General features: G+C 43.5%; 1 protein-coding gene across 1 annotated transcript in view; it reads left to right on the top strand.

Annotated features, from left to right (window-relative positions):
* The window catches only part of LOC308288605 (CUB and sushi domain-containing protein 1), an 803,860-nt gene that overhangs the window by 482,018 nt on the left and 306,842 nt on the right, over positions 1–15,000 (top strand). Inside the window, 3 exon segments of the mRNA XM_080730076.1 lie at positions 6,705–6,887; positions 8,217–8,402; positions 10,059–10,199. Of these exon segments, the coding sequence (XP_080586202.1) occupies positions 6,705–6,887; positions 8,217–8,402; positions 10,059–10,199 (510 nt within the window).

Below are 15,000 nucleotides of genomic sequence, written 5' to 3'. Positions count from 1 at the left end.
CTTATAATAGATCGGATCTCCCTCTGTCAAGAGACCGGCCCCAGCCAGCCAGGTGCAGGGAGATCACCCATACAGCGCCCAGGGAGGGTGCCTCCGCCCCCTGCCCCCATCCCCCACCCCCAATCCACTTACTGCCCTTAGAAGCGACTTCATTGTAAATGGTATCACGTGACGAAAATTGCCGGCAAACAACGAACACATCCTGGAAAAAATGTTAGCTCATGACACTTCACATACCGAGTAGGTCAAGACCTCAAATTACATTTCAGAAGCTAGAGAGAAAGACTGAAAGCAAGAGACTGTGTGTGCAGATGTCTGAAATCGGGTGAATATAAAACTGGCCCTCAAGTGTGAATTTAAAACTACTGTTATCCCTTGAAATAAAAGTAGAGGATTATCTTTGTATTGCCGTGTCTAGCATTATGCCAATAATCCAGCTTTTATGTTACAGCAAGCAGACTCTCCCCTCTCATTAAAATGAGTTAACCACAGAAACCCAGACATCCCTATTTTGGACATGTCATTATAGTCCAAAAATATCTAAAAGAAAACTTATGCTACGCAGTAACAAACATGCTTCAGCAGACTCTGCACTGCCCCCCTCTCTCTCTCTGCACCAGACACAGTCGCAGTCACTTCCATCAATCCCATAGCCCGAGGGGGCGGGACAGTCAGCTGAGACTGTGATTGGTTGAGACACAACACGCCTCTATTTCAGGTGGAAAACTTAGCAGCACACAGTAGCCATTCAATGACGTCTTTAAGGGCGAGTTTATTAACAAAGCAAAGGTGTGGGTTCCGCTGACCGCCACAACTTAGCAGAGTGAATCCGGGAAGATGGAGAAATGAAGAGTGATGCAGATCACAGACATTTCTGCTCACATGGAAACGGCAAACAGCCCGCCTCTGCCTCTGCCTTCGCCTCCAACATAGGACCAAGCACTTAAACCCCTATAGTCTTGGAAATGTCATGTCCAATTTGTTCTACAAGGTCCTGTTGGATGCAATCTGGAGTGGAAACCAAAAGAGTTTCCTTCCTCCTTTGTTGTTGCAGTGGTTGGGAGGGTGGCATTAACATATAGGATGAATTTTCTTTTTCCTGGCTTGTTCATTCATAAACCTGAGAATGTAGCTATTTGGAAATCTGCCCTTGATTCTGTGGCTACGAAGCTACATGCCATTGATAGCATCTCTGTTTGAGATGACTAAGATCTTCATTTGCTGAGACAATTTCCGTCGTATAATTATGTCTTGAGTGGAGGGAAGCTCACATCCACTGATGCATTGGGCCGTCCACACGACCCTCTGCAATGCTCTGTGATTGAGCTCAGTACAGTTACCATACCAATTAATGATGAAACCAGTCAGAAAGCTGTCTGTGGTGCCTCTGTACACACACAGCCCCATACCAAACTTCTGAAGTCACCCAAGATAATAGAGGCCTTGTTTTTTTTGTTTTTATTGCTGGGCTTTTATGCCTTGATTGATAGGACAGTAGAATGACAGGAAATGGGGAGCTAGATGGGTAGTGACGCTGTCAGTGACGGACCACCACCCCGGAATTTCTGTGCACACCTCACAATCTAATTCCTGCCACTAGTGGCGTTTCCATTTAAACTTGTTCGAGTTAGGGAAGCGAATTATCAGAAATGCGCTTTAAGACAAAGCGAATTTAGCCCGTTTCCATTAAACTGGTGAAATGCGATTCTTGGGAGATCCTGCCTGGGTCCGTCTGACCGACCTGCTGTAAACACTTTCCGCGGGCTTGCACACAGTGCACATAGCTGGGATGGGGGTGAATTTTTCAGACCGAGAGACGTGAGGGCACTGCTGTGACTCGCTGCACACGCATCCCGATTCCCGACCCAGAGCCAGTCGCGACGCACCGCCGCGGAGAAAGTGCGGCCGGCGGGAGCACAGAGCAAGCGACCCCGGCCGGGGCGCCCCGAGCCGAGGCGGCCGCCCCCCCGCCTGGTTGAGTCCTCCGGGCAGACTGCATCCTGCAGCGTCGCAGATGCGAGCTTGTACGGCCACTTTTTCCACGCGCAACGCGGTGTGATGACGAAGGGTCACTCCGTGTGTAACAACCGGTTTGTTTTGTGGGCTAACGCTATACAATGGACGTTAATTAAGCGGCGGGGGAAAGTGTTATAGGAGGACGATATGGACCAGAACGTCATATTTTATTCGCATTTATTGTCTGACCCGTTTCCATTCACTTAGTTTATTCGATTAAGCCTCAAAATCCTCCTCCTCCAAGCGGATAATTTATTTTGCGGATAATGAAAGTTTATTCGCATTTTGAAGTGTTTCCATAAAAAGATTTTGCGAAAAAGCCGTTAATGCGCAAAAAGTAGCTTTATGGAAACGCCACTACTGCCACCAGCACGTGTCAGCTTTAGAATAATAGATTTCAAGGTGCTTCTAGTGGTTTTTAAATTGCTCTCCATTATCTCCTTTCAATACATGTTCTTCATAGATCACTCTGATTCTCTGAATCTCTCACATTCATCATCCCTCCTTCCAAGACCAGCTGATTGGGCCACTCAATAGTGTGGCCGCACGCACGCACGCACGCACGCACGCACGCACGCACGCACGCACACACACACACACACACACACACACACACACACACACACACACACACACACACACACACACACACACACGTACACTGTACACTGTACACAATTATTGTTTTTTACTTCACTTGAAGAAAATGGACTCTCTGAAAGACCTGTTTTCTTCCCTGAAATGTTCTTAGCTGGATCATAGAAACAGTTAACGCACGCATGCACGCACACACGCACCAGAACAGTGTTAAGAGGCCAGAATCTCTTGTGCCTATTTTAAATGCACAGTGATGATGGCAGAGGGAATAAAATATCTTTTGTAGAGTTTTTTTTTCCAGTCCTGTGGGATTTGGCTTCAACCTGATGGCAGTAACTGGAAGTACCGTGGAGGGGATGAGAGGGGTGACTCTCCTGATCACTGACCGGGTGTACAGTTCAGATAGGGGAACTCGGGGTGAACCAATTATTTTCCTGGCCTCACTAGTTATGCGGTAGAGTCTTGATTTGTGTTTAATGGCGAGGGCACTGCAACAGGATGAAATGTTGAAGGTGAGTATGGATTAAATTAGTGTCCAGGGTCCATTTATACCAGGGTTAAAATGACTTTAAAAGAGCTGAACTTCCTCAGCAGGTAGGGGCACTGCTGGGCATTCAGTGTGCTGGGAAAAGAACAAGCCGTGTCTGTCTCTTTCCCCAGGTATTTAAGAGATTCTTGTTCCACCCGCTGCCCTTCGACACTGTGGGGCTGGGAAAGAGGCATTTGTTCTCACACGGCACAGCTCCTTGCTCTTGGCGATGTTAACCTCTGGTTAACATCGTCCCCTAGCCTGTCCAAGTGTCCCTGAGCAAGACACTTAACCCCTAATCGCTTACCGCTCCGCCGAGAATTTAGTGTGACCCTCTGAGCAATCACATGGGTTAATCTGAATTAAGGTCTATTAAAAACGTTATATACTTTGTTGTATATCAAATAGCGAAAATAGACGATCTTCAAGCTCACAAGCTGTCACAATGTGACGCATTGTGAGCTAGTTGTTGATCGACAATTCTTTTGCTAAATGTTACCTATATTTTTGCAGGATGTTCACTTGTTTTTGCCAAATGTTCACCTATTATGACATACCCAGAATGGATGCGATACTGTAGGACTCATGAGGATAAGCTTGAGAAGTCTTTCCCCGAAAACAAAAAAACAGGTTGTTTACTGCAGAGCGGTGGTGTCAGTGAGGTGGGCCACCAGGGCCATGTTGTACAGTGTGTCATCGCCGGTGTACTTTAAAAGTCTAATTCCTTCACTGCTCCAGGACATGTTATTGGTGGTTACTAGTGTAAACATACAGTAGACGAGATAATCTGATAAAACACAGCCTTTGGGGAGCCCTGTGTTTGAAATCAACTTACTGGATTTAAAACCTTTTACAAGCACCTGTTAAAAAAAAAAAACTCTTGATCCATAAAACCAATATTGAGTTAACACCTGAAGCTCCACTAGCGGTGTAGGAGGCTGTGTGTAGAGTTTTAAGAGCAGATGAGAAGTCCAATGGTCAGACTTACATTCGCTACTCCCTGTTTTGACAGTTCACCTAAACTGCAGTGGATCCAATCTCTGTCATGCCGAAGAGGTGGTCAGGTCCAGGGACGTGCTGGCCATTGGGAAAAGCGGGACAACTCCCGAACGGCCGGTTCATTCCCGGCCGGTCCAGGCCGGCCATTAGGAAAAAAATTAAAATAAAACGTCGGCCTTCGTTCCATTTTGGGGGCTGGGCGGCCAACAAAGTAAATCGTCACTGTCGGACCTTGTATCTCCAAGTTTCAAATGTATAGATTTTTTTCGCAAAGCAAAGCCCTGCTTCATCATACAGTATAAGGCCGTTGCACAAAAGTAGTGAAAACAGCCAATCTACAAGCACACAACGTGCGAGGCGTTGTGTGCTTGTAGATCGGCTGTTTTCACTAGTTTAAATAATTTTTTAAATGATAAATACAAAACAAACTGTTTTGAACATACAAGGTTTCCACCCGACAACGACGAAATATAACTCGTGTACAGTAATTGGCCCACTGCACTGGCTTGTCACTTGTCATGATCTGAAATGGCAAATCTTTGAGTAGCAGCAGCGCTATAGAGAGATCTCTCTTTATAGCACGCAATGAGGGCCTCTCCAACTCTTTTTCCCGGGCTGAATCAGGGGCCCAGCACGTCCCTGGTCAGGTCACACACTAGTCACACACTAGTCACCCATGGCAACTGGCCTGTAGTTGTTCATCTCCTTAGCATGTGTCTTTTTTTGGGCGGTGGTGGTCACACCGTCTCCATAGCGTGGCCGTGTGTTTATCCGTCCGTCCGTGTCTGTATGTAGCCTGCAATACCGTTGAGTGACCAGAGAGGTGCTGTTGAGCAGCCTTGAAATGTACGCACGCACGCACGCACGCACGCACGCACGCAGGCAGGCAGGCAGGCAGGCAGGCAGGCAGGCAGGCAGGCAGGCAGGCAGGCAGGCAGGCGCGCGCGCGCGCGCACACACACACACACACACACACACACACACACACACACACACACACACACACACACACCACTGCTCGGTTCACATGTGATTTTTGCTATTATGGTGGAATTATTCTACTGATTTGCATTGGTGGACAGTACTACATCTGCTTGAGTACTGTTAAGTCAAAATGAACATGAGTATCTGTACTTTACTTGAGTATTTGTATCGGTTTATACTTTGGATGAATTTCACATTGAACTATTATTTGTTGTAGGGCATGACTTGCAAAGTTCTGGGTAAATATCCTGTAACCTGTCAGCAACCTAACATGAGTTTGACAGTCACTTGGAAAGTCTGGGCATGACACCCCTTATAAATGTGCTTCAGTTACCACCAACTGTTGGAAGACAATGTTTTTACTCTTGTAATGAGGCTAAGTTGCATAGAAAGGCAATGCAGTTATGGGTGCAATGCACTTATAGTGTGTGCCAACGGTGACGCAATTGTAGTCCTTAGCGGCCATATGTTAGGTCAAAACACAGGTGTTTCAATTGTTTGATTGCATAGAACTAATTCTCTACTCCAATCAGAACACCTGTGTTGACCCAAGAAATGGCCGCTCTAAGAACTACATTTGGCACACCCTATGGGTACAATATTGCGGGTGTTTTTAGAATTTCATGTTTTCTTGTGAACCAGTTAAAGGGATAGTTCACCACCAATATGACGTATTTGTTAAGTTACTAATGCTTAACTAATGCTTTATAGTGTATAGTTATTATAAAGTGCTAAACTTAAAACTGATCATTAAAAAAAAAATCCTAAGAAGTCAAAAAGTCTTATGGGAAGGATGCAGTTCTCTCTGTAGTATTTGGACAATATAGGCTACAGTAAGAGATCAATTCTATTGATAATCTGACATACAATAAACAAATGTAATTGAGATAGTGGGAGGGACTGAAAAATAGATAGAGGATCAAATTTGATGGAGAGAAGGAGAGGAAGATAGCAGGTAAGGGAAAGAGAGACCAATAACGTGAAGCAAAGAAATGCACAAATACTAAATGTATTCCTGAATGGAGCTTATTATCGCATACCGTAACTTTAGTAGTTTGGCACTGTGAGACTGAGCTAACGTGATAGCTAACAACATTCACATGCTCTCTTGACACTCAATTAGGATACACTTGTAGTGCCATGTGAATAGCTCATCAGCATATCTATTTAAAAGTGCATGACAAAGTCAGGAATACAGACGATAATAGTTGGCTGTATCACATTGCAGTACAACAATATAATAACAATAATAATAACATACATACATACATACATACATACATACATACATACATACATACATATATACATACATACATACAAGAAAATCTTAGATATGGTAAACATGCATTTAAGTACAATTACGAACGGTAGGTACAGTATGATAAGACAAAAAAGTAATGTTTTCCCTTTTTTCTTTTTTTTACCAGCAATGGAGAAAATAAATGTCATGCTACTGTAGGTTATCAGGTTGCTTTTCACATGACTAAAATGTCACTTGCAGTGTGTCACTATCTATGTCACATATTGAAATGAATAGGCAACATGAAAACACGTGTACTTGCACTGTGTGTTACAGAGATTGATCGTGGAGGTTGTGGTGATCCTGGGGTGCCAGCATTTGGTCGTCGTGGCGGAGATCGGTTCCTCCACGGCGATGTGCTGACGTTCTCCTGCCAGTCAGCTTTTGAACTGGTGGGCGAGAGGAGTATCACATGTCAGCACAATAACCAGTGGTCAGGAAACAAGCCAAGCTGTGTGTGTGAGTATACATTGCAACACTTCCATCTGTGTGTGTGAGTATACAGTACTAGTAAGACACCTGAGGGTGGAATGCGACCTCAGGGTGACATGCAACCTCGCCCTAAAGGGCGAGGTCGCGCCAATTCTTGACCATCTGGCCAACCACAGCGTTTCTCTGACGATTCTAGTTGTTGTCATTCTGGGGGGAGTTTGTTCATGTTTTTTTGAGGGTATCAACCCTAGGAGACACGGGGAGAACATGCAAACTCCACACAGAAAGGCCCTATCGCTCACACCCTAGGTTGGGTTGGCGATAGGGCCTTTCTGTGTGGAGTTTGCCTAAACATGGAGATGTGGTACAGAAGGACTCATATATGGGCATAGAAAGTATGTCATGTGACATCACTTCCTGTACAGACAGTCAGACAGACAGCCATTGACTCCGACCTAACAATGGCTACTGTCTATGACGGTAGTTCCATATGATATATTGGACTAGACTATCTCCATATATAGTGTTATCCACATCTCCATGTTAGGACTCATATATGGGCATAAAAAGTATGTCATGTGACATCACTTCCTGTACAGACAGTCAGCCATTGACTCCGGATTAACAATGGCTACTGTCTATGACGGTAGTCCCATATGACATATTGGACTAGACTATCTCCATATATAGTGTTATCCACATCTCCATGTCATCGACATCACTTCCTGTACAGACAGTCAGACAGACAGCCATTGACTCCGGCCTAACAATGGCTACTTTCTATTGGACTGGACTATCTCCATATATAGTGTTATCCACATTTCGTGTAGCCGCCCTGTACAGGAAGTGATGTCACAACTCGCTGACATCACAGAGGATACGGAAGGACATCACAGAGGATACGGAAGGAAGGTCACTCAAGCGACACGGTTCTTCAGAGTATATGCGACCTTCGGTCGCAACAACACTTCCACCTGTTCTCTTCTCTTCTCTTCTCTTCTCTTCTCTTCTCTTCTCTTCTTCTCTCTATTTTGTATTCTGTTTCCCCCTCTTTCTCTCCATTTTGCCTTCCTTAAATTCTTCTTTACATGTAGGCAATGGCATACAGTTTTAATAACCTCTCTCTCTCTCTCTCTCTCTCTCTCTCTCTCTCTCCACATTCAATTTCAATTCAAATGGCTTTATTGGCATGCATGTAACAATTACAATATTGCCAAATTATCGAGTGCAGATAATAGCAGAAAACAATATCGAACATACAAATAAAACATGGACTATAATCTCTCTCTCTCTCTCTCTCTCTCTCTCTCTCTCTCCCTCTCTCTCTCTCTCTCTCTCTCTCTCTCTCTCTCACAGTCTCATGTTTCTTCAACTTCACGGCCCCATCAGGGACTATATTGTCCCCAAATTATCCAGAGGAGTATGGGAACAACCTGAACTGTGTGTGGTTGATTATCTCTGAACCTGGGAGCCGTATTCACCTCCTCTTCTCTGATTTCGAGCTGGAGCCTCAGTTCGACTGGCTGGTGGTCAAGGATGAAGGTAGTCGTCTCTTCCAATGTTGATGGAGATAATAATCTGCAACATTAGCCAAAGATAAATGTGTACAGTATTACATGGATTGGTTTCTTTTCAAAACGAATTTCTTGATTTACTTTAGTTTTCTCTTTTCTTTAAAAGAAATAGCAGATCTACAAGCCTGTTCTGAGGTTGAGCTTGTACATTCATCTATTTTAGCTATTTGTCATGAAATGAAGTACAGGTATATAGCATTTAAGTGGTTAATGCATGGATAGGTGGATCATATATTTAATTACTCATTTTGGTGCCCGACGCACAAATAGCTGCCGGGTGGCCCTTGGGGTTTTCCGGTTGGGTGTCTTTGCACGATTCTTACTCAGATTGCTTCTGCACGCTGTAACACAACCATGAGCCATAAGATATATAACAATTAATAACAGCATATAGCAGATATCTAACAGCACTGCTGGGCTGGGATAAATTAATTCACATAAGGTGGGAAACGTTTGATTTGTACTTTTGCAATGCTTCAGATCTGTATCTGTGTCAGTGTGTGAGTCAGTGAGTCACAGACTGCGACCCTGCCCCCAGTTCAAATGGATGAAACCATTGAGCGGGATATTTGGGGCCAGGGATCAGGCATCACGCACGCTCACTTGCATACCGTGATTATTTAGGCGTAGCAAATACATTTGTTATTATGAAGATGATCGGCTTGGCTCTTCTTCTTCTTCTTTTTTGGCTCATTTTTGGTGCCCTTCGGCAGAGTGGTACCCAAAGCACCGTGCGTCCTGTGCGTCATCCGTCATGGTAACGGAGGCACTGTTTAATTATTTAGTGTTTCAGTGTTTAATACCTTTTTAATGTACTCTACACGGTACACTGGGACATCACAGCTTTGTTGCCAGTTGCATTAAAGGCTATTAAATTCAACTGACTCGAAAAAATAGCCGGTTTGACTGGCAGGCCATTAAACATGAAGGTAGGTTTAATTGGATGGGTGTAAACAGAGTTGTTTTGTGAGATTCTTTTCTCCCGAAACACCCTGAATTGCAAGGCAATTAGCCCTGTCGTACTCGGTGAAGTTGCACTAATCTGCTGGTTTCAGCCTTTTCCTCAGTTGGTACTGAAATCTGTTGAGTGTCAGTTTATTGAACGTGGTAATATATCACTGCTGATAGATTACAACCTTAAACCTATTTTCTTTACTTTCAAAAAAAGTATTTCCGGGAATTCTTCTCTGAATGTCATTGGTGACTCCAACAAAGACTGAAATCTGAAAGTATATAAAGGACCTATAGAGTTTCAATTCAAGTCATAGCAGTGTCAAACATTATTGGAATAAAATAAAATCAAGTTATTTGATATTCTCTCTTTCTCTGCAGTAAGGCTTCTGATATTGGATCATGTACTCTAGCCTGCTATGTTTGCGCGTGTGTGCGTGCGTGCGTGCGTGCGTGCGTGTGTGCCATTGACTGTGCATAAAAGGTATGAATCAGCAGATAACTTTTTCAGGGATTTCAAGTTTTTCAGGGTCTTCAGTCTAAGAACATCTCAGGGAACACCTGCCCTCCCTGCAGCTCTTTCAGAGTCCATCCTCTTCAAGGGAAGTAGGAAACAAAAAATGTGAAATGGGTTTAATTATTAAAGTACTGCTCTCAATGCTACCCTTTTCAGGTTTGTCTGAGCCCACCACCTTTGGAACATTCTCTGGCAAAGACGTTCCAGCACAGATTGCTTCTAATGGACACATCATGAGACTGGAGTTTCAATCTGACCATTCCAACACTGGGAAAGGCTTCAATATCAGCTATACAAGTATGTGTCGTCTGTCTGTCTGTCTGTCTGTCTGTCTGTCTGTCTGTCTGTCTGTCTGTCTCTCTCTCTTTTATTTTTTGATAGTTTTAGTAGTCTGAGACGAAATGGGGAGAGAGAGATGGGGAGGGACACGTAGCAAAGGTCGTCGGTAGGGCTGTCACGATATGACATTTTACATGACGATTAATTGTCATTCAAATAATTGGTGATTAACGATTTAATTGTGTTTTTGTCGTTGATATTTACATTTCTGTTTGGCTTTTAGGCTTTGAAGTTGCATATGGCAGATATGATACATAACCTAAACACAAATACATTACTGACATATTTGACGACTTACTACTTAAAAAATAACATTGATAGTGGAAATAGCCGATCTACAAGCTCACAACGCGTCGCGATGCGACACGTTGTGAGCTTGTAGATCTGCTATTTCCACTATTTCTGACATTTTTCAACATTCACGATTATGACGATTATGACAAAATAATTGCGATAATGTCAAATAATCACGATTAGACGATTATGTAATAATTGTGACAGCCCTAGTCGTCGGGATCGGGAGTCGAACCCCGTGACACACTGTCAGGCGGCATCAGCAGCCTAGGTGCCCGTACTGCCACACCAGCCGCCCGGGCCTGTCTCTCTGTCTCTGTCCTGTACAGTTTTTCACTATTACAACAATTGCTGGACGTAAAGCCCAGGTTTGGGGATAGTGTTTTCACACATGTCCATGTGTTTTGGCTATGATTATCTTCCACAGTTTGCGTGAGAGACCCGTTTTGCAACGAATGCCACAAATCATCAACACAATGTCCAATCTGCCCCAAATTTGTATCACAAATTGAGTAGCCTCTAAACAACGCAAGCCACCACAATGAACATTTGCACTATGGGCCCTATTTTTGTCCGCACCTTACCCTTTATCCCTAAACTTCTTTGCCTTTTTTCAACTTTTGAAATACATTTTAAAATACTTCAAATAGCTGATCTACTCTGACATGTTGTGAGCTTGTACATCGGCTATTTGACAACTTAAAAATATTTGTCAAAATCTAAAAAAAAAGGCAAAGAAGTTTTAGGGATAAGGCTTAAAGCTATACTGTGTAAGTTGCTCAACTTGTGGTCAGTAGCTCTATAGCAAACCTCGGTCGCGTCCGCGTCTTTCGGACGTTTTTCGGTTCTCACACCCCCGCGTCTGCCTCCACCTCACCGAGATCTATCTTTTGAGGGGTCCCTGGTTGCTGTGCGTTCAGCCATTCCGGAGATACACTCCTTCACCCATGCTTCACCGTGCACCCGAGTATAGAGACACACAGGAGACTACAAATATGGCCGCCCTAGCGACCCCACTCCAAGATGCGCTGTGATTGGCCGGCAGTGTATAACCCTCGCTGTGATTGGCCGGTAGTGTGATGACGCAATTTTTCCGCGAAAACCGGTCCCCGGTAGGTATCATAGAAAACATATAAAGAGAAGGCTTTAGAAGCTGAAAATAACGGAGTGGGGGTTCTAAAACTTTAGCGATTTAACAGTTAGGACAATTTTAAGATTTGTTTTATAAAAAAAGTTACATGGTATAACTTTAAGCTATGGACTAAAATAGGGCCATATTTGCTTCACCCCACAACTGACACAGCTGTGGATAGGCAACCAGGACTGGCAGAGATCTGTGCAGAGGAGCACAGTATTCAAGTTAGTATGGTTTCTATAGGCAACCAGACCTTCTTTCTGTTAACCTTTCCGTAACCCCAAAAGTCCATTGAGTCCGGTGGACGTTTTTCTTTAACCTTTTCTGTGACCAGCTCAGTGGCCTTGTGATTAGAGTGTCCAGGGGGTGTACTTGTACACCAAGCTGCCTCACGCTACAGAACCAGGAGATAGGCTCCTGCCAGGGACGTGCTGGCCATTGGGAAAAGCGGGACAACTCCCGAACGGCCGGTTCATTCCCGGCCGGTCCAGGCCGGCCATTAGGAAAAAAAATTAAATAAAATGTCGGCCTTCGTTCCATTTTGGGGCCTGGGCGGCCAACAAAGTAAATCGTCACTGTCGGGCAGAAACCTCGTATCTCCAAGTTTCAAATTAATCATTGTTTCGCAAAACAAAGCCCTGCTTCATCATATAAGGCCGTTGCACAAAAGTAGTGAAAACAGCCGATCTACAAGCACACAACGCCTCGCGGTGCGAGGCGTTGTGTGCTTGTAGATCTGCTGTTTTCACTAGTTTAAATCATTTTTAAAATGATAAATACAAAACAAACGGTTTTGGACATACAAGGTTTCCACCCGACAACGACGAAATATAACTCATGTACAGTAATTGGCCCACTGGCTTGTCACTTGTCATGATCTGAAATGGCAAATCTTTGAGTAGCAGCAGCGCTATAGAGAGAGATCTCTCTCTATAGCACGCAATGAGGGCCTCTCCAACTCTTTTTCCCGGGCTGAATCAGGGGCCCAGCACGTCCCTGGCCCCTGCCCCTCACGTGAATGAAGATGAACTGTGCCAAATATCCACGTGGAGGGAAACTTAAGGGCAAACTTTTGACAGATGTGTAGCGAAGAAGGATTGACAACTAAAATTCAAAGTGTCATATTATCCTTTTTATGGATTTTGGGCACCAGCCTAGTGGTGTTCTCTTGGCTGCCACCTCAGAACCATCTCCAATACACTCAATTCAAGCTCTGGCTGGAGGGCATGGTTTTACATCAACCCAGGCAGAGTAATACATGCAATAAGCTATCAGGCTGACAGCGTCGCCATCATTTGTACTTGACCTTGACAAGTTTTGCCTCACTGATCAGCTGTTCGGAGCTTGACATTTCCTATATGTCTGCCTATACGTCTCCTCCGAATCTGCATAGTGCTGCCTACACTGTTAAATCCTGAGTGTTGACTTAACTCGGAGAGAGTACAAATGTAACCGTATGGGTCCATTTGGTTACTTTTGTACTCTCTCAGAATGAAGAAATGATAAATGAACGCTGCAGATTATACTGTGTATAATAAGCCGTTGTCCATCCGAGTTTGACTAGTTTTCACTGACTGATGACCTGTGCTAATGTTGATTAATTCTCCACAATTTCCAAGTGTGCTGCACGATTGCACACAAGTTGCTCCCAAAGAACCTTGTCTCAAATTCTCCCGAAAGAGGTGACATTTAATGACAGATGAAAATACGAAACTCTTCTTCCCCTCTCTGTGGTGTCAGTGTGTTTGACAAAAGGCCCTAATTCTAATCCTAGAGCCTCGTTCAGACCAATGATTCGCGACGTGAAGAAAGCGTTTTAAAACGTTGCAGAAATAAATCGCGGCAGTCTGAATTACCCCATTACAGGTCTGCTGATGCCAGGTGATTGAGTCGCAGGAGATGCAACCTGTCCAATTGCAAGCGCCATATCTCTGACCACACAAACACGTTGCTCACACAAATCTGCCATTGTAACATTATGAGCACGTTTCCCACTCTCTCCTTGATAACATTTTCCAATTTTCTATCGTCTTGCTTTCTCAATGAGCGCTAACATTGTAATAGCTAGCAGGACCGATATAAAAGTTGAGCAAATACATTGGCTGTCTGTCAATAGGATCAAGAACAGCCTAGCAGCTTTTCTACCGATGTAACTACAGAGATAGGCAGATAATTGTGACCACAAAGAAAGTGGGATATTTGAAAGTAAGTTATTAAAGGTGTATAAACAGCATATACCAAAATAAGACTTTAACCAGGATAAGATTCAATATTTTAGACACAACATGTAAACATAAGAGTTTTTGTCACTGGGTGTTCTGTGTGTGTGTGTGTGTGTGTGTGTGTGTGTGTGTGTGTGTGTGTGTGTGTGTGTGTGTGTGTGTGTGTGTGTGTGTGTGTGTGTGTGTGTGTGTAAGGGAAATTCTGTAGTAAACCAGTCTAAACCAAAGACGCCTAAGGGCAAAAAGACCTCGCGCCATCTGTCTTGGCCATATATGGATTATTTTACTGTGGTTCTCCTAACTAGGCATCATCTGGGATACAATCCCTTTTATCCCCATATATGGAGATCCCTAACAGAATCCCTTTTATTTTTTTTATAACATCTGTTTATTAAAGTTTCCATTTTTATGTATATCGTCCATAACAGATAATAGTTCAAAAAACGACAGATACAATTTGGACCATACGAAACAAAATTTGAAAGAACAATAATACAACAGTACAAAATTGAGAATACAAACAACTTAAAACAGGCAAAAATAAAAACAATCATAATGACAGATAAACCATACATTATACAAAAGCAACAATAACAAAACAGACAAACAACAACAGAATCCCTTTTATGCCCATATATGGAGATCCCTAGCTGCTCTGAGTTGATGTCACCTGTTTAAGCCCATATATGGAGATCCCTGCTCTGAGTATCTGACATCACTGTGATGTCACCTGTGATGTCACAATGATGTGTCAGAGGAACCACAGTGTCAGGCGTTACGGATGGATGCCTACGGACAAGCTGTGACGGCTCTGATAGTAAACTGCAACCTACGGTCGCAACAATAAATGTTCCCATTCCTTGGAGTGTCATGTAGGCTGAGTAAAATAACTCAGCAGTAGTCTTTCATCTAAAAAGTGGGTAAATTTGGTTAGATTGAGCTACTATTAGTAAGCAAAATCCAGTAGTATAAGCAAATGGCATATTGAGGGCAAGTGAGTACATATTGGCTTAAAAAACATGAAAATGGTTGTAATGAAAACGATTGTTGTAATGAAAACGATATGGTAATCACAATGATCTGCTGTATAATAATGACCCAAATCATT

This window comes from Nannobrachium achirus (assembly GCF_963921795.1).
Source record: "Nannobrachium achirus genome assembly, chromosome: 7".
Classification (NCBI taxonomy): domain Eukaryota; kingdom Metazoa; phylum Chordata; class Actinopteri; order Myctophiformes; family Myctophidae; genus Nannobrachium; species Nannobrachium achirus.
Note: the sequence above shows the minus strand (reverse complement) of the source record. Positions and strands in the feature narration are given on the sequence as shown.